Raw genomic sequence first — 23,277 nt, 5'->3', positions numbered from 1 at the left:
CCAGAATAGGCGACCTCCAGGACGGACTGCCATTCGATCGGAAGGGTGACCGGGGCGCCCATCCTATCTGCGGTTACAGCAAGTAACATGTAGACTACTGTAGGTAGGACGCATCTCTAAGTGGTGTAGGCTGGGGGGTGTGTTTTTTATTTCTAATATTAGAAAGTACTACTGTACTTACTACTTACTTACTGTCTGTGCTTGGTTGGTTGGTTTAGTGGTGGTGGTGGTGGCGGTCAGACGTCTTAACTAGTTGGGATAGAAGGTAACGGGATGGGATGAGATATGGGATGGGGATGGGATGTGGTCCGTGGGTTAGGAGTTAAACAGTACTAGACGATTGGATCCAGAGTCATGAACTGTGCGGTTGGTATCTATGGCAGCATCGCCAATGGATGCGTTTCTTTCCCCCTGAACCAGCAGCTCTGCAAGCGCCGTCCCTTGGCTCCCAGCGGTCGATCACCCAACCCTCTCTCTCTCTTTCTCTGCCTTTCCGGAGATCTATCTTCCCTCTGGCTGGGATGGGATGGGGGAAATCAAGATAAAGGGTTGGTGGTTATGATGATGATGATTATAATTAGTATATCTCATTAGTTAGTAGGATAGAAACGAGGGATTGGTTGAGCTGGAGTGATTGGTGGCAGGTCGGGGATACTCCCAGCCATGCTCCTCTCTCCTTCTCTACTACTTACTACTACTACCACGACTACTACTAAGTTACTCACTAGTCAGGACTAAAGAGCGTCAGTGAGCAGCAGCAGCAACACTAAGGAGACCGACCAAGACTCCCCCCATTTCTTTTCCCTTTCTTTTGCTTCAGTCCATGATTGGTGATAATCCGTGATACCTGTCCAGTGGCTATCTTTCCAGCAAGGTGAGCTATCCAGTAACTATCTCTTCATCCACCCATCCTCATAGTCATTATTGTGGTTGTTCTTCTTCTTGTTCTCCATCCCCAACCAAGATTCTCCACCAAAAGCCGAACTGGAACTGATTGATCCATTTCCATTCAACTTGCCCCCCTCCTAGTCTGCTACTCTCTGTCTTCTTCTTCTTCTCTCTCTCTCCCTCCCTCTTCTCTTTCCCTTATCCACTCCACTAACTCACTAACTAACCAACTACTTTCTCACCTTCTTCCTCTTCCTCCTCCTTTAACCCCTCTCCCCCAAGCTCACCTTCCATTCGTCTTTTCCTCCCTGTCTGTGTGTGATTCAGTGCTGCGTGCAGTCTGCCCTTTTTATTTCTTTATTCATTTCTTATTATACTATTTTTTCTTCGTGACTCCCTCCTGCTCCATCAGCGCGGTTCGAGGTTATCATTCGTGTCGATATTCTTCCGTGTCTATCTCCGCCTGGGTTGCGAATTCTCCTGACCGGTTCAACCATTAGCCTTGCCCTTTCGCAGATACCCGCTTTCGAGTTGTCCCTCTCTCTCTCCGCCCGTCAAGCCACTATTCAGTAAACACTCGCCCAATAACACCCCCCCCCCCCCCGTCGCTTTAAGCTCCCTGCGATAAATCCAATACCCTCTTCGTCCCTCTCGCCCGTGTCGCTACTACTGTACCTATATATTATCGAGGGCTACTTCCCCATCCCTCGCCTCAATTCGACGTGACCATGGCCACTGGTCCAGCAACTCAATCCCTCAAGGTCAGCATCATCCACCTGCGTGTCCGTCTGTCAGATTGCGGCTAACGGAGCGCTGGTGCACACAGTGTGTGGTGACGGGTGATGGTGCGGTAGGAAAAGTATGTTGCTCCCCTTTCAACCAGCTCGACCTCTCTCTCCCCCTCCCTCCCCCCTCTCGCTTCCTAGATCGGTCGATTTCGTTATCGCTGTTGCTAATCGAACAATAGACATGTCTCCTGATTTCGTACACGACCAACGCTTTCCCCGGCGAATATATCCCTACCGTGTCCGTACCCCCTTGGTCCCTGATACTCCTCGTCTGATGCGAACCTCGTGTGTTGACCGGATTCCCCCAGATTTGACAACTACACCGCTAGTGTCATGGTAGATGGCCGACCGATTAGCTTGGGACTCTGGGATACTGCTGGACAGGAAGATTACGACCGTCTTCGCCCATTGTCCTACCCGCAAACCGACGTCTTCCTGATCTGCTTCTCCATCGTTAGCCCGCCGTCCTTTGACAACGTTAAAGCCAAGGTGCTTCCTTCACCATCCCTACCGACCGGAGACCCGCTTACTGACCCTGACGGATGTAGTGGTTCCCGGAGATTGAACACCATGCCCCCAACGTCCCCATTATCTTGGTCGGCACCAAGCTCGACCTTCGAGACGACCGTGGTACCATAGATGCTCTCCGACAGCGGAAGATGGAGCCCGTCTCCTACGAACAAGCTCTGGCCGTGGCCAAGGAAATCCGGGCACACAAGTACCTCGAATGTTCGGCCCTGACGCAGCGCAACCTGAAGAGTGTATTCGACGAGGCGATTCGGTATGTTCGAACAAACCCATATACTACTGGAATTGGGGGACTAACGTTCTCATAGCGCTGTGCTCAATCCCCGGCCTGCGGCCAAACCGAAGAACAAGAAATGCGTGATTCTGTAGATCGTCCCAAAGGGACATGTTCGACTTCCCAATAATATAAACAACTAATACGGCGTCTGGGTTACGGGGCCTGTGCCGGCCCCATCTTGATGATCCTTTTTTTTTCTTCTCTTTTTGCCTTGTGTGCCCCGTTCCTCGTCCATTTTTGGTGCCATGATCCTGATGTTGTTCTCTATTTTCTTCGGGTTCAGGATAACCTTACCTCTCATTGTCCCCCTCGCCTCCCTTTAATGCAGTATAAAGATGTAACATGCCATACAATACCACTCAATGAACGTGACTTACGGGTTTCTGGGGTTTTACAGATCTTACTTTCACGGTTGGTTGGCTACTTACTATATGAAATCTTCGGTTGTAGGGTAATCATCCAGATCTATGTTATATTCCGTGCCTGACTTCTCATCACCATCCAAAATATGCACATCAGAAACAGGAAGAGAAACGGAAGAGGATATCTCTTAAGCAAACAAGCAAAGACAAGATACTTTTTAATCCAATGAGTTCAAAAAGACAACAAACAACAGCAGCAGCAACAATCATCCGCTACGTCTAAGCCATCCGGGGCCTCCGACTAGGATGAATATGAGCATAGTCATCCACACCCGTCTCCTCGACCTGCTCTAACCGCTTCTTCTCCTTCTGGATTTCCTTGGCGTTGCGCTGTCTCTCTTCGAAAAGCTTCTTGTTCTTGGCCTCGATCTTGTCTTTCCGGTCCTTGGAGTTACCGCCACCGCCGGCACTACATAGCATATATGTCAGTTTGCTGCTGAATATAATAGTGGGTATGTAGAACTCACGTCAACTCTACATTAATCCGTCGCGGCGGGTACTTTCCATCGTTGAACATGGAGTGATGGTACAGCTTGAGACAGGTCTTCATGCGGTCGTAGTTGTCGAACTCGATGAAGCCGAAGCCGCGGCACTTGGTCGGCTTGTCGACCTGGGTGGCTACGCGGACGGAAACGGGGGCGATCTTCTCGAAGTGCTTGGTGAGGGACTCTTTGTCGGCGGAGTAGGGGAGGTTTCCTACACGAATTCATATTAGTATCGTGTCGAGTCTATAGGGGCATCGGGAAAGAGTTGGATACGTACCGACAAAGCAGATAAACCGCACATTCTTCTTATTCTGCTGTTCCTCCTGCTCAGCAGGCTCTTCGGTCTGTTCGCTGGTAGGCTGAGCCTCGGTATTTGTTTCTCCCTCCTGCTGCTGCTTCTTCTCCTTCTTGGATTTCTTGTCCTTCTTATCCTTCTTCTCCTTCTTTTCCTTCTTCTTCTCTTCCTTGGTCACCTCGGGCTCGGCCTCGGGCTCCTGGTTCTCTTTCTCGGCGGGGGTCTCGTCGACGTCCATGGCTTCGGGCTCGGGCTCGGACTTCTTTTCCTTCTTTTCTTTCTTCTCTTTCTTCTCCTTCTTGTCCTTCTTGTCCTTTTTGTCCTTCTTCTCCTTCTTTTCCTTCTTCTCCTTCTTCTCCTCCTTCTCAACAACAGGAACCTCCTCGACAACTTCCTTTGTCTTGCGCTCCTTCTTCTCCTTCTTCTCCTTCTTGTCTTCGCGCTTGGCCTTCTTCACTTCGGGGGAGGTGGCCTCCTCGGCGAGCTTGCGCTTCTTGTCGCCCATTGTGAATTAGAGGTATTTAATTAGAGGGAATAAAAGTAAATATATGAGAAACTGGTATAGAATAAAAGTGTGGGAAAGAGATCGCAACAAGAGTAGATTGATCGGCGGTATTGGAAATTTCCTTTTTTTGCCGGGCGGAGTTGGGAAGCGGTGAGTGGGGGGATGTTGTGGTGCCTGATTATGGTTTTGGTGCCTGGTATTCAGAAGGGGGATGTAGTTTGTGCCTTAGGCATTAACTTAGTATAGGGCGATTATTTGTATTCACCTGTTTATGGTAAGGCTTATTGATATTTATATGATTGATAAGTGCATTGCATTATTCCATTCATTTAATTGATTCTATTCATGTCTATTCAATGTCTGGTTTCTATTCAGGCCTAATCTCCTGAATACAGGACTAAAGGGTATATGTATTCATCTTTTCTGCTCCCAGCTTCTTCCTCTTCTTTCTTCTTTCTCCATCTCTACACTCCATCGTCTGCCATTCTCTGGATGGTCGAACGAAGCAAGATACTCTTACACTTACTACTAGTAGTAGTAATCTACTATGTATTTACTGGATATTAGCCTAGCATAGACTGGTATCTTCTTTCAATTACATACGATCCGAGCTTAACAATCACTACTAAACTCTACATACTATCCACGGGTTGATAGATCCTCCAGAGTGATGCAACAACTACAATTCCAAACAGCTACTAAATATGGAGTAGTGCTGAATAGATGCGACGATTACTACACCTGTAGAAAACTCCCATGCTTGAAAATACTCCAGTGATACTACTTTATATTGTTCAACTCCCCTGATGGCTCTATTGGCATCAATACTACAAACCTGCGATATAAGCAGGCACGCGCGAGGTACAAACGGATATCGTATATCGTGTACCCGGGGCTTTTAATGCGTACCTCGCCAGTCACTGGCTCTTTTATTCCTGGGGTGCGGCAATGTCACTACTATATATATCGTCGACCAAATTACAAGACGGATAGAGACGCAGCTTTGTGGGATTGGATCTCGCCAAGCTCCATAAACACAACGTCTGAAGGCTTACGATTCTTAGCACAAGTGCCTTGTGGAACTGATCATACCATAGTCGAATAAACAGCACAATTGAAATTTACTCTCTAGAGTTATTCTCTCTCAAGATATGTAAGTGGAGCAAAGATTAATATCACCGCACGTTCTCTTACCTGATCAAATACCAGAATATTGTATACTCGTGCGGATGTACCACCCATGGTCCCTTCAACCAATGCCCACCAAGACAGGGAACAAATGCCAAATGCGCCAGCTTGGGCCCAAGACAACAACTAGCCAATGTGGGCAACTATTGCCCAAAACTCCTCGTAACAAGGGAAGCAAGCATCGCGGTGTTTCCTCAGCACCACGGTATGAGCACGTACGCTATCATTGGCGTAACCCATTATTTGAAGCATGCTTCGAGTCAGTTTCTTATCACTCTGAACAATCATTTTACTATGTGGCTGGCCTCAAGTTTTGCAAAGTTGAGGACATATGTGTCTTTCAATACGATGCAGAACAGCAATATATGTCCTTTAATATACATTCGGTCTCCACCATGGGCCATTGGTCCGAGATATTAATTATGACATATATTGGGGCTTTGTTCATCCTCAATCTGCGAACATAGCATCTCTTCGCATGATATCATAGTATGTATGTTTCTTGTCGTCATGTGTCCCTGGAGAGTGGAGAACATTCTACACTGCTTTTGCCCGACTGAACAGGTGATCAGTAGACATGGCCATCGTTTAACCTAAAATAAACTTGGTCCGGTGGTCAAACGCATTTCGGGTGGTATACAGCTTCGACGCTGCCATGATCCATTCCATTGGGTAAGATCTGCCCCCGAATGGCCTCTAGTTCAACAAATCATATGAGGGGGTTGCCTCGCCTTTACTGTGGGCAGACTGATTATCTGACCCTTTTGCTTTGGGGACTTCTTGAAGTTCAAGTATGACCTAGCCTGTCTGCCGTCAGCTTTCCTTTTGTCTAGCCTCCCAAGTCAGCTGTTTTCAAGGAAGAGAATGGTGCCTGGTTGGAAACAATAAGCCTTAAACTATGGCTGTCTCCTCAAATGGGTGATCGACCGATATATGCAATACTTGAGCATGCGAGGTCTCAAATCCACTGTTATGAGCTGATGACAAATGGCCAAAGTCAGTAACTCAAGGAACTTAGTATATTTGCACTGCGTGGTTCTATCGTTCAATTACAGCTACCCATGGTTGTTCTGCGCCGCGATGCCTTTGTATCTCTTGCTCACTGCTGACGAAGATAGAATGTCGACTAATACTGAACGGTTCAATGCGTTCTACGAGAGATCAATCCTGAGTCTAGTCGGCTAGGGCTTATCGATACCCTGCAGAAGTTATATTCTTCCCCAGAGGGTCTACACCAACGTCCGACTTAATTAAATCAGTGTTAAATACTATAGAAGCAGCCGCCGAACTGGATAGCAATCTTGGTGCCATGACAATGTTAGTAAAGCGGCAAAAGTCTTCAGACCTCGGCTTTTGATATAGAACACATGAATCGGCAAGCGTTATGGTAAACGCTGCTAACGCAGCAGTTGGATTATATTCAAATAACGTTGACGAAGCGTCCTTACTGTCCGACGCGTTGGAAGCAGCTTTCCAGGAGTTGCAATCCTGGCTAGCAACAAAAACATTCAAGTCTCATTGTGGCTTACTATCTTGAGACCAATCTGCCTCTACAAGCAGCAGGAAAATCCATTGTGACAGGCGTTAAACAGTGGACACAATGGTTGTCAACATTGATTCCGCAGGATATAAAAGACATCAAGATTGAGGGTGTTTTCAATTCGAAATTGTTCTTGCTGCTGCTTACAATGCCAGCTGCTGTGTAGAATATGCTTCGCCATTATGACGGCTTTAACTTCGTCAGGAAAAAAATAGTGAACGCGGTGAGTCCTTTGACACTGTTGTAACGAAGTTAGTGTCTGCAAAATTGGCTGGAGATACGAGATCTGGGGACTTGTTTCAAACAGAGAGGGACGGATTGCTGGAGACGATCTGCCAAAATGTCTGATCCCGTTGTCGACTGGAATACCCCGAGTGTTGACTTTATATTTCTACCGCCACTCCTGTCCACTAGAGCAGAAACAGCTGAACCTAGTGTCGGCAAGCATTCCCCATGCCAGTGGTGAATTTGCAATGGTAATAATCAATAGCGTTTGTATCTCATATCTCAGCATCTTACATCTGATATCTTAACTTTATGCGGTTTCACATTTTTGCATCTTTATGGTTTGTGCTACACTGCTGCATCTGATCATTCTGCGTTGTCTAGAACCAAAAACCGGTAGGATTTTACATCTCAAACTAGGATTGGATGGATGTTTCCTTGTGTTGTATGTTTAGAACCTCTCGTAGTTGGGATAACTAATCTGAATGCCGGAGATTGTCTTCGTCGAACCGGCATTATCAGCCCGCAAGGCTGGATCTTTGCTGACTCCTTTTTTCTGAACTATTACTGGTATAGAAGGCCTACCAGATAGTCTGCCAATATTAAGTCTGGATGGCATTGAACTATTGCTATTGTATTTGAGTATCTTCATGTCCACGGCTGGCATAGCAACAGAGCCCTAACAGGCTGGAGTTGCTTAATAGTATGTATGTGTTTTGGGAAAGAGATGACCGGATCTTTCCCATATTACGTAGTTCAAGAGGAAATTTTCTGCGATTAAACTCTAGTATGGTTGATGCATCATTCACTGTAACGAGACCGGGTGATTTCCCGTCCAAAAGTGCTTTATCTGCAAGCCACAACAGCGTCAAACAACCTGCTCGACAACTACACTACCGAACATAAATGAAATGGATGGCCTGTTCTAGTGTATTCCTACTCCCCATCACTGCTATATTTGCGTCTGCGTCAACATACATACAACTCGAATCCCATCCACCAATTCATCCTGTGCCATCTGTGACACTAAATCATGGAGTTCTGTTTCCTGCCAGTACGGAAGCATTTTGGCCCCAAAAAGCCTAAGAAACCTTTCGTTTATGCAAAAGGAGAGGCCCCATTCGAAAAGCTCCTGCCCGAGCTCTGGTGGGAAGTAGTCACCTACCTCCCGACAAACGAAATGCTTGCCCTTCGGCTGATCTCCAAAGAGATGGAGAGGAAGATATTCACCCTCGCTTTCAAACTCATCCTGCCGCGTCTACCGACACTCCATACAAAGCTAACTCGCTCGAGCATTCAAAAAATCCATACAATCGCCTCGAACTCTGAGCTCTGCCACATCCCACGAGCCATGCGAGTCGTGTATCCATGGCGCTATCTCTGCCCTGGTGAAAAACTCAGCGCCAAAAGCGAGTTCATGCAACTTTCCTTGAAATTACCAGAGATCCATACCCTGATGAACGACCTCAAGTACTCTCTCACCAACTGTCGCAGCTTTGAGATCTGCATAGAGGCAACAGTGACCCAGATACAGGCCGAGAGTGAATACATCAACATCTTGCTTCAAATTCTTGCCGAAGCCGACATTAATCCGGAGCAGCTTACCTTTTCTGTTCCGCCAGATCGAGCCAAAATCTTAGTTGGCGCTAGCTCTAGTAATGCCAGATCATTCTTTCATATTAAAGAGCCTTGCGACATGATTCGCGGCTGGACAAACCTACACACCCTGAAAATTGTCGACGACGAAGCCATTCGCTGTGGTGAAGCTGTGGAACCCGCTGTCTGCCAGATCCTCAAGGAGGCGCCGTGTCTGGAGCGCCTCATCTTCAGCGAGAGTTGCAAAACTCCTGTACGGAATAGGAACTCCCTGTCACCTCTCAGTAAGGCCGGTCCTTTCCCTCGATTGAAACATCTAGAGCTTCATTCTGTTGCCGTCCATTCTGTGGACCTCCTCAGATTGTTGAGAGTCAACGGTCGGTACCTGGTCTCCGTGGGCTTCTTCGATTGTTGGTGCCACATTCCAGTGCGCTGGGAATCCTTACTTTGGCTCATGAAAGGCTATATGCCCAGGTTGAACTCGTTCACCCTCCAACAGTGTGGTATCGACCGCTCGAGTCGACCTTACACTTACACATACGAGGGCCCAGATATCGGGGATATACTGGGGAAACTGAGATTTAATTTACGTGGACATTATTTCTAGTAGTTCTTTTTGTGCTGGAGGTGAGACGTGCATATTAGTGTTGTAGATGACATGTCTTCCAGTATGCTTTGATCTCACGTTGTATGATCTAAGTGTCGGGAAGAGTTAGATTGGAGTCGTTGCTATACTTCTGAGCAAACTAACGACTTGCAATAACATATATATCAAAGGGATCTGCTCAGGATACTGATAATATACTTATGTTAAGCTGAAGATAACTCACAGTAAAATAGTAAAGCAGTGATTACCATCTAAGACACCCGGTGGCCACCATATACATCTTTTGTCCCAATATCCCGTCAGATAGTGGTACAGAAAACTTAACGTGGCAATGACTCCTGCCAGCAATAAGGGTGTTCAAAGTCGAGTAACCTACATACAGGCGAAGAATGTTGACATAGGTTGGTTTCAAGGAAAAAAGTACTATATTCAGCTTGGAAATTATGACGTACGGGATTTCCGGGTCATGTTGGCTCAACTGGGAACAACTAATGACTGCGTCAATTGAAACCAAGTCCCCTACAAATGTTATTTTAGAAATTTGCGCATTCGAACTCGCCTTAAAGCGTTCTGCATGCATGTAGTGAGAAAAGGTGATAGGTATATCATGATATACCTTGGGGAGAACTGGGAACTCTGGTAACAGGATGACGTCCCCAAAAACAAAAACCAGGATCCCATCTAGGTTTTTCCCCCGAACCTTGCGTGTTCAAACCCGTCTGAAAGCGTTCTGCTTGTATGTCTTTCTTTTTTATCATGTGTCTTCCCAGCGGAGGATCTGTCTCTTGTCGCTATGTTTCAAAATCCTGGAGATGCCGACGGCTTAGAAGACAATGAAATGGAGATCGGGAATAGAGACAAACATCAGGAAGCTCTTTTTAATGATGGCAATGACAAAGGTCCTGCACAGGAGACTGCTGAGAGTGTCAGCAGTAGTAACAATCAGGCATCTTCCTGATACTGAAGATGCTGAGGGCTTGAGAGAAAGATATGTCCCAACGAGCAAGCCTGTCTGCAGCATAAGTGCACTAATGTAGCGGAGCGCCTGCGGGTCTTACTGCCTAGACTGAAAGCTCCACTTCCCTATGTTGATAATGGATGCCAGCTCTATGCTGAAGTTTAATACCACGGTATTGAAAGCCCTACACTGTAGTCCTTCTTTCTATGGCTTCACTGCTGTGTTTGATCTATTTAAGGTACCATAACCATCTTTCATCTTCTTCTCACAATTCTTTCTTATAATTACAGACCAACCTCCTAGAAACCCGCGGGACTCTAGCTTATAATATTACTTTTGTTTCAACCGTATAGTCTCAAGGTCTTTAGCTTCAAGAATAATCAGTGTGAATGTCACTTTTGTCTTCTATGAACAACTCCCAGGTTTATACATGAGCAAATAAAACGATGCCAGCCCGTTCGTAACGCCATATGATATACCCAACCGCTAAAAGACCAAGATCTTAATCTTCTTCTCTGCTGCGCCGTACCGCTCCCGGAACTCTGGCCGTGTGAGAAGCTGCAACAACGGGAGGTGCGTTTCCTTCATGTCGAAGATGCCTCGTTGCTTCTGATCCACGTAGGATCCGTCAATGACAATGCGCTCTAGTTCACCCAATTTGAGGGAGCCTGTAACTATTAGACCTGCTTCAGATATCAATAGTTCGGCTTCAACATACCTGCTTCAATAAGGTCCGAGATACGAGCAGGGGTACCGGCTCCAATGCCCGTGCTATTGATCATTAGCGATGGTCATAAATCATACAAGGAAAACGTACCGTGCGCGCTCCAGGAACTGCTTGGCCTCCTCCAGCTTGATATGCTTGGCGAACAGCTTTCCGACAATAGCTTCTTTAGTCTGGAACGAACGGAGAGCCCTTCAGAAATATTAGCACTGCCTAGCACTCCTCCCTACCAGTCTTCATGACTTACCGAACAACGTCGGCGGCTCTGAGCGCAGCACCAGAAATAACCAAAGTGTGCGGGGTACCCTTCTCCTCCGATGCCTTCGCAAGGTCAGCTCCCTTATTCGGGCTGAACGCCTTCAGGAACGCAGGAAGCTGCTCCAGAGATCGGGTCTGCTCGAACGACGACGTATCCAGGAACGCGGAATCTATTCCTATCAGTACTCCAATCTCCAGTATCAGAGACACCAAACTTACCCGGCACAGACAGATCACTTAGCTCAACCGCACTCAGCTCCTTGTTATGGCGCCTAGCCTTCTGCACGAAGTGATCGGCCAACAACCGGCCGTCCATCTTTCCAATCGCTTCATCGATGCCGCCCTTGGTCTCCGTCACCTTGGTATCGGCAGGCTCCTTCTTAGCGGGCTTCTGATCCGACTTGCCCTTGTCATCTTTCTTGCCCTTGCCCTTGCCCTTGTTCTTCCGGTCATTGAAGTTCTTGCCGCCCTTGCGCTTCTTGTTCGGGCCTTCGCTGGTGCTGCCAGTCGGCTTTGCGTCGTTCGGCTTGGAGTCTTCGGCCTGGCGCTTGCGCTTCTTGTCCACCTTGGCGGCGAGGGCGGACGGCTTGGGAGTTCCGTCAGACATGTTTTTGCGATCGCTGGACAGTATTTCAGAGGTACGGCCGAGATGTAGTCTTCAATGGCACAGGATTAGCTGTGACAAGCGTATGATGTCGCTGGCCGTGCAACTTTTTCTCTCCTTATCGATAAGAAACAGCACCAATCAGTGGGTCTAACTGGGATTAGTTGACCGCCTTCCCTTCTGTTCCGCTGCTGCTCGTCTCCGAGACGCGCTCCAGTTATCACTTCAGCCATTCAACCCCTCTTCATATATCGCCAATATTGGCTTCTATTATCATGAACGGCTGGCATTTTTACTGAGCGCTGATAATTGCTACTCAATAATCTGATTGATGCGATAAATCCGCATCCCGGCTAGCCAATGGCGACCACACCAAAGCCGCGTCGCCGGTCACCCCGAGTGTCTGATGCCTCGGAGGCATTGACTCCAGTAGGAGACACCACACTCACAGGGGTAAGCTGCTCTCTCCATCTAAAATATGCCTGCTAACTCGGTCCCAGCTACAACGCCTTCCCGCTCACACTAAATATCCCCTGACCCCCAGCCGATTCGCATCCACCACCCCCTCCGCGAACCGATACACCCCGCGAAACAGGGGCGCCGGCGCGCCCTCCACGCCGTATCGAGTGCAGGCGCTGCAGCGACGCGCCGCGAACACGCCCGGACGCGATCGTAGACGAAGCGGGCGGATCCAGCGCGAAACGACATTCGACATCCTCCGGAACCTGGGGAAAGCTCTTGCTCCGACGACCCAGCCTATACAATCCTCGCCGCAGGAGCCAGTAGAGCCATCGCCAGAACCAGAAGCGGAGAGAGACGAGTTTGAGGAGCTGGATAATGAGCCTGAGATTGAGCGCCCCCGGTTGTCGCTGCCGCTGGATGAGGTGGAAGATGTAGATGAGGAGCCGGAGATGCGGCCACCGCGGTTATCGTTGGCGTTCGAGGAAGAGGATATTACGGTAGAGTATCCTCGACGGGCTACGAGCGAGTATGATCGGAATAGATTGTCGATGATGAGCGTGGGCGGCCCTCGCATGAGTGAGATTGGGGCGGCGACTGGGTTAGAGAGTGAGAGTGATGAAGGGGATGATACCGGGATTGTACATGGTGGTGATTATGGAGGCGAAGATACCGTTCTTACACAAGGGGATTTTGATGGAGGGTGAGTACTATGCACATTGGGGGCGATCCGTCTGCTAACGACCATACAGAGGAGAAACGGAAGATCTCGGACGGTTCAACTTTGAATTTAATTTCCCATCGCCGCCTGCTCCTGGTGCGGAATTGGACCAGGATGAGCCCATCCACGACGATGAAGGCTTCGAGCTTTCCATGGACATGCCATTGGACACTGGTGCAGTGTCCGATGATGCCGACAGCGTGTCCATCGCTGCTGGCGACTTTGGCATGGAACTACAATCGCCGCCGCCCGCTCCGGTGGCACTAAGTGAGAGCCAGAGTCCAGGGATTGCGGGAGGGGGTCTGCGGGACGAGGACCGCTACATATCCGGCGCGAAACAGAAGAAGCTCTCCCGACATGGCATTCCCGTGCCCAACCTTCCCGTCGGAGTCGTGAAGAAGCTGGCCACCCGGTTTGCGCGGGCGCGGAACGGGTCAAAGGCCAAAATCAGCAAGGAGACACTAGCCGCGATTGAGCAGGCCTCATCGTGGTTCTTTGAGCAGGCGAGTGAAGATCTGGCTGCGTATTCCAAGCACGCGGGGCGCAAGACCATCGACGAGAGCGATGTGGCAACCTTGATGCGGCGGTAAGTTAAGCCATTCTGCCATTCTTCTACATGGTATACTAATTCAGTAGGCAACGGCACGTTAACCAGTCCACCACGGTCTTCTCGCTGGCGCAAAAGCACCTGCCCAAGGAGTTGCTGCAAGATATGAGATTGGCCATGCCACCATGATGGTATAGATATACAATTCCTATAGATACAAGTCCAGACGCCGTCCAGCATGCGGGGCATGAGCCACTACCAGTTCCGGTTCTGACGCACACGCCGAGTAGCCTCGTTGGGACGCTTGCGGATGATCATCCACAGCATGATGGAGGTTGCCAGCGACAAGCCGTACCTGCGCAGCCGTTAGCCAGGATCCATGCAGCCATGCAACCATGCAGCATCCGGTGAGGAACGAAGGGAAACTTACCAAGTAAAGATATACTGGCTGTGGTTGTTCTTGAGGTTGACTTCAGCAGCACGGCCAATAGGAATACCCTTGGCCTCGCGATCCATAGCCTCGACCATATCGGGGACTGATCCAGCATCCTAGATTAGCTTCTTCATCCCAATACATAGCCGAAGCCAAACCAAGCCGAAAGGACAAAGTGAAGCAGGAAGAATAACATACCCATAGTCTCCTCAATCCAAACGGGCTGACTCCCCGTCAACTCCGCCATCTGCTCAATATCAGGGAAATAAAACTTTCCCTCAGCCGGCACATTATCCGGCGTAAACATATTCTTCTTCCACGGTTCCCTCAACAATCCCTCCACCACGACCTCTCCATCCGGCAGCGCCCTCCCTTCCCCCTGTCTCAATCTATCCCTCTTCTCCTTCATCTTCCGACTAATCCACCCCCGATTCACCAACACCGTACTCCCACCCTCGCGCTCCAGCGGCGTCACCACAAAGAACCCATCCTGGCCCTCCCGCATGCGCGGACCCACCAGCATCTCCTGATCATGTCGCAGCGTCCCCGTCGCGACGACACGGCGGTAATCGAACTCGGAGATCGCGGACGGGTCGACCCGCGGGGGTAGAGGCAGCGGGGGCTTGATTAGCCGGTCTTCGAATTTGGCAATTAGGTTCGTTTTCCAATCTAGGCGTTGAATTTGCCATGTTCCGAGGGCGAAGGAGATTATGGGGATTAGTGCTGTATTTCATCATTGTATGTTAGTCTATGGTTATGAGGTTGGAATGGATGGGGTTATGGCGCACCGAGAATGATCAGTCCCGGACCATGTTTCCGGCCTGTGCGGACGACTTGGGAGGGGGCATCGACGACGGAGAGCCAGCGCTGGTCGTCGGTAAATTGGTTGTTGTTGTAGAAGCGAAGCTGGGTGGTGTTGTTGGTGCGGCGGAGGCAGCGCGTGCAAAGGGAGTCCGGTCCTGCTGCTGTTCCTGTTCTGTTGAGAGCGGTGCGCAGGATTGAGGATGTGGGGCGTAGGGGAGTGGTTCTTGAGCCCGTCCGGGAGAGGACGGAGAGGAGGGAGCGCATTTTGCGCTGTGTTGATTTAGTTTCCGGTGTAATTGATTGAGTTGGAGTCAGTTGGTGAATGAAGTGCCAGTGGAAGAATGAAGAGAGAGTGCGGGTCGGGACGGGGTCTTTTCCGCCGATGCGGATTGTCGGCTTATCGATTGCGGGTGTCAGTCTGTAGCTCCGTAACCACTAGCTTCAGGTTGTCATTTGTTTACTTCACTTACGCAGAACGCGAGACGCAATATGTTCTACTCCGGGAGCTTACAGGAGGGTATTGCTGCAGCGGTTGCTGAAAGCAAGGCTGTTGTTTGCTTTGTTAGAGGTTCGTTCATCTACGGCCATTGGAAATGGAGGGATGCTGGAGCTCGGCGATACTCCGCAGTACTGACACGGCTACTTAGATGACGAGCAGGCGAGTACGGAATGGGAGGAGAGCTACTTTACATTTGATGAGGAGGTCTGCAGCACATTCGATACACATATTTCTGCATCTGCTAACGCCACGCAGTTAGCGCAACTGCTCCAATCGAGAGCTGTCCTCTTGCGCTTCACCAAAGGTAGTCAGGAAGCGGGCTTTCTGGCCTCCTTTTGTCCCATCGTCAAGTTTCCCACCGTCGTCGTGATAAAGTATGTGCAATAGTACTTGGGTTCTGGGCGTTGCTGATCGTCGCAGGAATGGTATGATGTGCGATTACTTCGTGCCGGACATTTCCAAAGAGGACTTTCGCGATCGCCTACTTGCGAAGCTGGATGAGAGTCGCGCGCCGGTTCAGCAGGATGTAGGGAGTGCAGGTGCTGCTGGGGACGAGACGGTGTCTGCTCCTGTGGCTTCTGATGCTCCTGCGCCGGCACCTGTGTCTTCTGCACCTGTACCGGCACCAGCGCCTGTCGCAGAGCCAGCTCCTACACCAGCTCCAGCTCAGCCTGCACCCCAGCCCTCCACAACCGAGCCAGAGCAACCCCGCGATGCGACTATCCGCGAAGGGAAGAGACGAGTAGATGATGCGCGAGTCGAGCAACACCGTCCGTCCCCGACGAAGAAACTCCAACAACAGAAGCAAGAGCCAGCACCTAAGCCAACTCCCCGACCAGCCACACAAGAGAGCAAGCCTAAGCCCAAGCCCACCCCCAAAGAGAAGCCATCTGCCCCTGCCGCGCCCAAGGAACCCACCACCGAACCCGCTGAGCGGCGCCAGCCCTCCCCTCCGAAGCAATACCGTCTCCAAGTACGTCTCTTCGACGGCAGCTCCGTGCGCTCCAGCTTCACTCCCACCCAGACCATCCGCAACGACGTCCGTCCCTGGCTTGACAGTCAAATGGAAGAGCGGAGCCCCTACAACCTCAAACATATTCTGACGCCTCTCCCGAATCGCACCCTCACCATCGCCGACGAGGAGCAAACCCTAGCTGAGCTGGGACTCGGCAGCTCCGCCAACCTGGTTATGGTCCCGATCCAGTCCTATACAGAGGCATATTCCGGCGCGGGTGCGAGCTTGCCGGTCCGAGCGGTGTCGTCTGCCTACGGACTGGTGTCGTCGGCGGTTGGTACTGCGACAGGGCTTGTGGGATCATTCTTTGGGTATGGAACGACGCAGTCATCGGGTAATGAGGCTGCGCCGGCTCCTGGCACGGCTTCTTCGGGGTCGAACGATGCGGGACGCAGGCGGGTGAATGCGTCCAGAGGACCGATTATTCGGACGTTGAGGGATGCGCAGAATGAGGGGGATGATCGGCAGTTCTATAATGGGAATCAGGTGAGTACTCTACTGTTGACGATAATTAATGATATACTGATGCAGTTGTTATCTAGTTGAACTTCCAGCCTCGAAATGATGGAGACAGACGATGAGCCGTAATGTAGTGCGAATATACTTGGGTTCTTTAGTGCTATGTATGTATCAAACTCCCACTTCCTCTGCTTGTAGCGAAGCATGTATGTACCTCTATGAGAATGATGCCAAGTCTGTCTTATCATCTGTCATCTACTAGTCTACCATAAGCAATAAAACAGAAGCACATGAAGAGTGGAATGATCCTTTTTTATCTATATTTTCAGTTCCTGTCCATGCATGCCCATCACAGACATAGCCAACCCCATAAAATAAGGGTAGTAACTTCCAAAGTGGTATATGTTATACAAGGGTAATAGATAATAATAAAATAAGAGAGAATAACGGGCTAATCCACCACTATGCATATATGCCCATCCATAAAAAATCATTCATCTCGTCCACCATCCATCAATCACCAAAAAACCACTCTAGTACTGCTTAGCAGCAGCCTGGCAAGCTTTCTACACACACACAAACAATAGCCATTAGCAATCATCCACAATCACCCAATACGTCTCTCCCACCAAGAAAGAAAGAAAGACAGAAGGGAAGAAGGAAAACGTACCAACTGATCCAAGTACCACCCACAAATCGTCAAATCACCCTTGTTCTCATCCATGCACTTGCGGAAGTTTTGCGCATCCGTAGCACAAGCCGGCGCCTCCCAAGAGCTGTTGGTAGCGTTTCCAGCCCAGAGACCGTTGTCCATGGCCTGAGCCGGAGCCGGCGCAGCCTGCTGGGGAGCCTCAGCGGGGGCACTGGAGCCGCCACCACCGCCGAAGAACATTCCGCCGATGGCATGGCCGATGGAGGAGCCGACGGCGACACCACTATATTATTTTATACATGTGTTAGTTTTTGTGCTGGTTTGTATGAGGGTATATGTGTGGCAACGTACGCAGCAGTCGAGGCCATCTGGCCGAAGAGACCGGGGCCCTGGCTTTGCTGGACGGGAGCAGCGGCGGGAGTGGCAGCGGGGGCAGCAGCCGGAGGGGGAGCGTGATGCTGCTGGGGGTGAGCAGCGGTGGAGTGAGGCTGTTGCTGCCCGTAGGAAGGGGCGGCAGCAGGTCTGGCGGGAGCAGCGGTAGGGCGGGTGGGAGCGCTGCGCGCGGGAGTAGGGGCGGCACCACGGCGTTGACGAGGCATTTTGTGTGGTTTTGTGAGAGGGTTTGAAGGTTGTAAAGGTGGTTGTTGTTTGTATGTATGAAGGGTGTAAGGGTAAGTGTTGGGAATGCGGGTGGAGAGAGAGAGTTGTTTTATAGTCGGAAAAGAAGAAGCTCGAAAGTCGGGCGGAGAAAGTTCGAAAACTCCGATCGCCTGGTTATTCTGCCGTCGCTGATTGGTTGTTTCGGACGTTAGGTCAGCTGCCGGTCCCGGCGCTTACGGTTGATCGTTGCTTTAATACCGAGGAGTTAACAAGGTAGGTAATGAGGGATATTATTATCATCTGAATGGTTCTATTGCTAGTGGATGAGATATTGGGCTACTTAGTGGAGACCATGTTCGAGTCTTACAGAGCAGTGGATCTGAAGCTATCCGCACTTGTCTGCTTAACTCCGGCAGTGACTCACTGCATCGCCATGATCCACAGGGCTGAGCATGAACATCCTCTCCTGTCAGTCACTTGCCACTGCTTTGACTAAATGAAATCGTATAGTAGTCCATGGAAGATTTCATCCAATCCTACACCAAACCTACTGTGCACCACGGTATGCACCCGGATCTCACTATTCCTGTCGTCTTTCAATAGTCTTCATTGAGGCCGTCCTCTATGTGGTGGGTATCATCATTCCATGTGTACTTTTAGTAGTGGCGCGGTAGCAAGCCTGTAGACAGTACCTGCTACTGGGATGGTCGCAAATCACTTGTCACCAAAGTGCTGCAATCCCAGTAACAGACAGCCCATTCAACCGGTCCAGCCGGCAAATCGACATAATATCGCTACCTCCTCATTTCAATTTCTTCGTCTTGCGCAATTCATCCTTCTTCTTCCTTCGCTCCTTCTTGTTCTCATTGTGCTCTTCCTTGCTGACCCTCCTCTTCTGCTTGTCCTTGCGCTTCTTCTTATCATCAGAACCCTTGCTCGACGGCTTGGGAGCGGGCTTCACAAGCTCCTCGGACTCGGATTCACTCTCGGAGTTGCTGGTCGCATTCTGCGATGACTGCTGAGACGTAGCACCTGCTTTCTTAGCCAGTATTGACGCCTTTAGCTGTGCGCGTGCTCTCTCCTTTGCCTCCTGCTCCTTGCGCGCCAGGTCGATTTTGTCATTTCCCGCCTACCAAATTAGCCTCTACCCATTGAAGCCGTATAGGATAGGAGGAACTCACAAGACCATGTTTAATGAAGCGACTGGCAGCCTGCTTGTCAAGAGTTAGAGTACGCTTTTCCGGCTCCGCTTCGAGCGCGGTGATCTTCGCAAAGTATTGCTTGACTCTAGTTAATTCTCTAAACACGGAGTGTTCCTTAGCATTAACGCCATGAAGACGCAGATACGCTGTAGATAATTAGCAATTGATTTCCTTCTAACTGCAATAGTGACATACAGAAGATAAGAGACTCCAACGCATAAGTCACCAAGACGTGAAATTTCGCTTTATCCATCACCGGAAGCTTCTTCGACGTCTCCACCACAGAGCTGTCCAGGATGGGCTTCAAAGCCTCTTCAAGATCGTCGATGTTATCATCCAGCTGCTCGAGCAGCGGAAGTAGATCTGCTGCCTCCATTCTGATTATGTGTACGAATATCTGAGGGAATAATTGATGATGTTCGAGTTGAAAAGAAGCGGATAATGTCGATTTTTTATCTCCGGGCGGTCTCCAGGGCGGTGAAGAGCTATTTGTCCGCCTTCTCCCTCATGCGATGCCGAATTCACTCTCGATCTATATCTTTCATTTATTTGCATAACATTAGGACTGGCAGTCCTTGGGGTAGTTATCAATTGCTCCATCTTATAATGAGACGGTGATTCACTCATCACCTCTCAGCTTGGACGGCGCCTGAACTTGGACTCGCTGTATTTACTCTCCAGCCGTCAAAGTGTCATACATACTGGGTCGCAGTCCGCTTCGGCGGACGGCAGTCTGCGAATTATGCCTTATTTCGAGGCGTAATTCGCATCCAAAGTCATATAGTCGACTCATGTCGACATGGATGCAGAATGCTGAAGAAGCGTCGAAAGATAGTGGGAAGCGCCGACTATCTGGACGCATACATATCCTAGGCCTTGGGAATGTAGGCACATTCGTTGCCCACTCTCTCGCAAGTCGTCCGTCTCCTCCGCCTGTCACTCTACTCTTGCATAACCCCAATCTGTACAAGTCATGGCTGGGGAGGAAAAAGTGCTTAGCGATTAACTCGAATGGATTGGACGATATCAAGACGGGCTTCGATGTCAATGTCCTGAATGGCAAAACATGGCACGCATTCCCATACTGGGATAAAAACGGGAAGAACGGGGAAGCCATAGCTCGAGCAGACGAGATCGATGTTGAAGGGTCCCTGGCCGAGTCTGTCCAAGATGAGGAGCGCATTGAATGCTTGGTCGTTAGTGTCAAGGCGCCAGTGACAGCTATGGCTTTGGAATCTGTTAAGCATCGTTTGACACCCGACTCTACGGTCCTACTACTTCAGAACGGCATGGGCGTCATCGATGAGCTCAACGAAAAGGTCTTCCCTGATCCCCGCAAACGCCCGAACTACATGCAAGGCATTGTCTCGCATGGGTTGGCTCGCAGGAAAGAACCCTTCCAAGTCGCCCATACGGGCATCGGCACGACCATCCTGGGACCGGCCTTGCCCTCAAACTCAACATCTCCGATCAGTGAAAACGAGGATGACTGGGCCGCTAGCACCAAGTATCTCCTGCGGACCATGACTCTCACCCCTCCACTGGTTGCTGTCGCGGAGACTCCGTCCGCTCTTATGCTCTACCAGCTTGAGAAGCTGGCGATGAACGCTGTCATTAATCCGTTGACGGCGTTGATGAACTGCGAGAATGGAGAGCTTCTCTACAACTACAGTCTCACGCGCGTGACGCGATTGCTCCTTCATGAGATTTCGAGCGTGATCTGCGCCCTTCCCGAACTACAGGGCATCCCTGGTATCGAGAGCCGATTCTCCCCGGAACGACTGCGCTGGATGGTTACTCAGCTTGCCAGCAAGACAGCAAAGAACCACAGCTCCATGCTGCAGGACGTACGAGCCGGCAAGACGACCGAGATTGAATACCTAAACGGCTACATTGTGCGCAGAGGCGAAGAGCTCGGTATCAAGTGCGTGGTGAACTACATGATGAAGCACCTGGTTCTGGGCAAGCAGCACACGTCGAAGCAAAGAGATGCAAGCGCCATCCCGATCGACATTCTGTAGCCTATCCAGCACAAAGCATCTGTGTACTTATATTTGAACCGATTGATATTTAATATACCCCTTATTTCCACTTAATCTATTCGCTTTCCCCCTTTCCACCCCCACAAGAATAGCTCATGAAGAAGAAACACGATCCACCGCCTCCTCACAAAGCCCCCTAATCTGCCTCCACCTCTTCAACAACATCCTAACCACGCCCTGATCCTCCGTCTGCGCAATATACAAATCCTCTAACCGCGCAATCGCCACATCCGCTTCCTTGATATACACACCAATCCATCCCCGAATCACAGCCGCAGACATCTTCTCGTCTACCCCTTCGGTTGAGTATCCTAGCACATAGTCCTGCCAAAGTCGTAATGGCATGTAGGTTAACCCGGCGGCGATTTCTGTTCGGTAGCATACGCCGTCGGATGTGAGTTGGTAGTTCCTGTGTTTGGTTATGGCTTCGTTAATGGTGTTCCTGAGGACAGATATGTAACGGACTTGGGTAGAAAGCGTTGAGGTAACGTACCCGTAGTACTGGTGAAACTCGAGTTCTTCTTGTTTTGATGCGTTTAGGTCTTGCAGGATTATCTCGTCGAGGTAGAGGGTTTCGGAGGCGTTGGTGTCGAGGTAGAAGCCGTCTAGATGGGTTAGTATGAGGTTATGGTAGAGACGCGGTGGTATTGTAGGGGATGGGGGCTTACACTCTGTGAACAGGAAATCGTTCGAATGAGGCCCGTAGCTCATGTAGATTTCCTCGCCTTCGTCTGTACATCATTTGTAAGTATACCGCTATCTTCCTCTCGTAAAATGATAAGAGAGAGGTAGAAAACGTACTATACTCCTTCGCCGCACGAAAGACATACTCTTCCCCATCGAACTTGACATTACACTATCCATCCACAATATCTCATGTTAGCCAACAAGTCAACCTACACAGATAGAAAGGGAAGGTATGTACCGCTACATCCGAATGGTTAAAATAATCCGCAAACGGCACCAATGCCATCGCATCATTCCTATCCTCTGGCATCTCCGCCCCCGGCAGAAGATAAAAGAAGCTTCGCGTGTTCACAATCACCCAGTGGTACGTGAACAGCTCTTTATCTGTCTCGGGAAATACCCGGACAACGATATCCCATGCTTTGCGGAGACGGGTTTCTTGTGCTTTGAGAAGGTTTTGATGCCGCGTGTCGTACTTGTGTTTTCGTTTGCCGGGGGTTATGGTGCTCCAGGTGTTGGAGATAGAGGGGGGGAGGAGGTCCTGGATTTTGCTGGTCTTGCTGTTGGGTGTAAGAGGAGAAGTTGGAGACCAGAGAATCGGCATGCTGGAGGTAAAATCTTCCATCGTGGGCCAGGTGTTGCGCCATGGTTTTAGGTGGGAGGGACTGGCGTTGGTGAGGTATGCGGCGTAGAGGGTGTGGGTTGGTGTGTCTGGTGGGAAGCGCGAGGTGAATGTGGATGGGAGTTTGGAGGGCGTGAGCATTGCGGAGTGAGGGACTTTGACGAGGATGGAGTCTTTCTGTTGATATCATACAGATGTTAGTAAGTAAATGATTGAGGGGTAAAGCGTGGGGGAGGATGGGGATCTTACTTCTATCTTTCGCGTTGCTATCATACCGAGACCGCGGCCGGGGAATCGCGCTGGGCTGACTCCATTGATAACGATGCCTTGTGTTTTGGCCCATTCTGTGAAGAGCTCGTGCTGCTCGCCGGGCCACCAGGTGGGTTTCATGTTGACAGTCGGTTCAGAGAATTGAGGGGTAAGTGGTTGGTGTCGAGGGAAGCAAAGGATAAAAGGTGGATGAGTGTGAGGGGGCGAATTGAGAGCAAACAAGGACCCCCTATATGAACCGGCGTGATTATTCCTAAAGATATGTATATACAGCAAACACCAATGCCTTATGTATCGCTCAATGGCAGTCCAAGCAGAGACGATCAGATGCGCCAAAAATCCGCCGATAAAGAAAAAGATTATCTTATCGATCTTTA

The 23,277-nt window shown here is 49.9% G+C and overlaps 11 protein-coding genes across 11 annotated transcripts; 5 read left to right on the top strand and 6 right to left on the bottom strand.

Annotated features, from left to right (window-relative positions):
* The first annotated feature begins 1,458 nt into the window (after nt 1–1,458).
* On the top strand, nt 1,459–2,867 carry racA (putative Rho GTPase Rac). Its single transcript, XM_026767005.1, has 6 exons — nt 1,459–1,649; nt 1,715–1,747; nt 1,856–1,914; nt 1,985–2,165; nt 2,225–2,457; nt 2,513–2,867. Exons 1-6 carry the CDS (start codon nt 1,617–1,619, stop codon nt 2,571–2,573), a joined length of 600 nt encoding a protein of 199 aa, XP_026624422.1. The 5' UTR covers nt 1,459–1,616; the 3' UTR covers nt 2,574–2,867.
* Nucleotides 2,868–2,924: 57 nt separating this feature from the next.
* BDQ94DRAFT_60889 (RNA-binding protein) lies at nt 2,925–4,291 on the bottom strand. Its single transcript, XM_026776161.1, has 3 exons — nt 3,666–4,291; nt 3,371–3,599; nt 2,925–3,312 (listed from the first exon to the last, which is right to left on the bottom strand). Exons 1-3 carry the CDS (start codon nt 4,186–4,188, stop codon nt 3,123–3,125), a joined length of 942 nt encoding a protein of 313 aa, XP_026624421.1. The 5' UTR covers nt 4,189–4,291; the 3' UTR covers nt 2,925–3,122.
* A 3,883-nt stretch (nt 4,292–8,174) lies between these two features.
* On the top strand, nt 8,175–9,344 carry BDQ94DRAFT_160671 (uncharacterized protein; the record flags this gene model as incomplete). The annotated part of the gene is made up of 1 exon (XM_026769245.1): nt 8,175–9,344. One exon carries the CDS (start codon nt 8,175–8,177, stop codon nt 9,342–9,344), a length of 1,170 nt encoding a protein of 389 aa, XP_026624420.1.
* Nucleotides 9,345–10,686: 1,342 nt separating this feature from the next.
* On the bottom strand, nt 10,687–11,983 carry BDQ94DRAFT_60885 (uncharacterized protein). The gene is made up of 5 exons (XM_026776160.1): nt 11,504–11,983; nt 11,274–11,454; nt 11,120–11,218; nt 11,021–11,073; nt 10,687–10,970 (listed from the first exon to the last, which is right to left on the bottom strand). The coding sequence occupies exons 1-5, from the start codon at nt 11,889–11,891 to the stop codon at nt 10,789–10,791; spliced, it is 903 nt and encodes a 300-aa protein (XP_026624419.1). The 5' UTR covers nt 11,892–11,983; the 3' UTR covers nt 10,687–10,788.
* Nucleotides 11,984–12,248: 265 nt separating this feature from the next.
* BDQ94DRAFT_180448 (uncharacterized protein) lies at nt 12,249–13,814 on the top strand (the record flags this gene model as incomplete). The annotated part of the gene is made up of 4 exons (XM_026773622.1): nt 12,249–12,341; nt 12,389–13,050; nt 13,100–13,654; nt 13,705–13,814. 4 exons carry the CDS (start codon nt 12,249–12,251, stop codon nt 13,802–13,804), a joined length of 1,410 nt encoding a protein of 469 aa, XP_026624418.1. The 3' UTR covers nt 13,805–13,814.
* On the bottom strand, nt 13,253–15,298 carry BDQ94DRAFT_147339 (cytochrome oxidase assembly protein SHY1). Its single transcript, XM_026767004.1, has 5 exons — nt 14,837–15,298; nt 14,247–14,771; nt 14,046–14,151; nt 13,706–13,970; nt 13,253–13,655 (listed from the first exon to the last, which is right to left on the bottom strand). Exons 1-4 carry the CDS (start codon nt 15,114–15,116, stop codon nt 13,871–13,873), a joined length of 1,011 nt encoding a protein of 336 aa, XP_026624417.1. The 5' UTR covers nt 15,117–15,298; the 3' UTR covers nt 13,253–13,655; nt 13,706–13,870.
* A 1-nt stretch (nt 15,299) lies between these two features.
* BDQ94DRAFT_60873 (UBX domain protein) lies at nt 15,300–17,190 on the top strand. Its single transcript, XM_026776159.1, has 5 exons — nt 15,300–15,420; nt 15,500–15,555; nt 15,607–15,725; nt 15,772–16,852; nt 16,909–17,190. The coding sequence occupies exons 1-5, from the start codon at nt 15,342–15,344 to the stop codon at nt 16,945–16,947; spliced, it is 1,374 nt and encodes a 457-aa protein (XP_026624416.1). The 5' UTR covers nt 15,300–15,341; the 3' UTR covers nt 16,948–17,190.
* Nucleotides 17,191–17,252: 62 nt separating this feature from the next.
* BDQ94DRAFT_60863 (uncharacterized protein) lies at nt 17,253–18,185 on the bottom strand. Its single transcript, XM_026776158.1, has 2 exons — nt 17,951–18,185; nt 17,253–17,753 (listed from the first exon to the last, which is right to left on the bottom strand). The coding sequence occupies exons 1-2, from the start codon at nt 18,074–18,076 to the stop codon at nt 17,433–17,435; spliced, it is 447 nt and encodes a 148-aa protein (XP_026624415.1). The 5' UTR covers nt 18,077–18,185; the 3' UTR covers nt 17,253–17,432.
* A 164-nt stretch (nt 18,186–18,349) lies between these two features.
* On the bottom strand, nt 18,350–19,688 carry BDQ94DRAFT_147332 (Sas10/Utp3/C1D family protein). Its single transcript, XM_026767003.1, has 3 exons — nt 19,475–19,688; nt 19,259–19,425; nt 18,350–19,206 (listed from the first exon to the last, which is right to left on the bottom strand). The coding sequence occupies exons 1-3, from the start codon at nt 19,653–19,655 to the stop codon at nt 18,880–18,882; spliced, it is 675 nt and encodes a 224-aa protein (XP_026624414.1). The 5' UTR covers nt 19,656–19,688; the 3' UTR covers nt 18,350–18,879.
* Nucleotides 19,689–19,832: 144 nt separating this feature from the next.
* On the top strand, nt 19,833–21,342 carry BDQ94DRAFT_147331 (ketopantoate reductase family protein). Its single transcript, XM_026767002.1, has one exon. The coding sequence runs from the start codon at nt 20,071–20,073 to the stop codon at nt 21,298–21,300; it is 1,230 nt and encodes a 409-aa protein (XP_026624413.1). The 5' UTR covers nt 19,833–20,070; the 3' UTR covers nt 21,301–21,342.
* BDQ94DRAFT_147328 (uncharacterized protein) lies at nt 21,337–23,209 on the bottom strand. Its single transcript, XM_026767001.1, has 5 exons — nt 22,880–23,209; nt 22,247–22,807; nt 22,123–22,177; nt 21,990–22,052; nt 21,337–21,926 (listed from the first exon to the last, which is right to left on the bottom strand). Exons 1-5 carry the CDS (start codon nt 23,018–23,020, stop codon nt 21,415–21,417), a joined length of 1,332 nt encoding a protein of 443 aa, XP_026624412.1. The 5' UTR covers nt 23,021–23,209; the 3' UTR covers nt 21,337–21,414.
* Between the last annotated feature and the right edge of the window lie 68 nt (nt 23,210–23,277).

Source organism: Aspergillus welwitschiae (genome assembly GCF_003344945.1).
Source record: "Aspergillus welwitschiae strain CBS 139.54b unplaced genomic scaffold BDQ94scaffold_24, whole genome shotgun sequence".
In the NCBI taxonomy this organism is placed as follows: Eukaryota; Fungi; Ascomycota; class Eurotiomycetes; order Eurotiales; family Aspergillaceae; genus Aspergillus; species Aspergillus welwitschiae.
The sequence above is the reverse complement of the archived record's forward strand: the minus strand, read 5'-3'. Positions and strand labels throughout refer to the sequence as shown.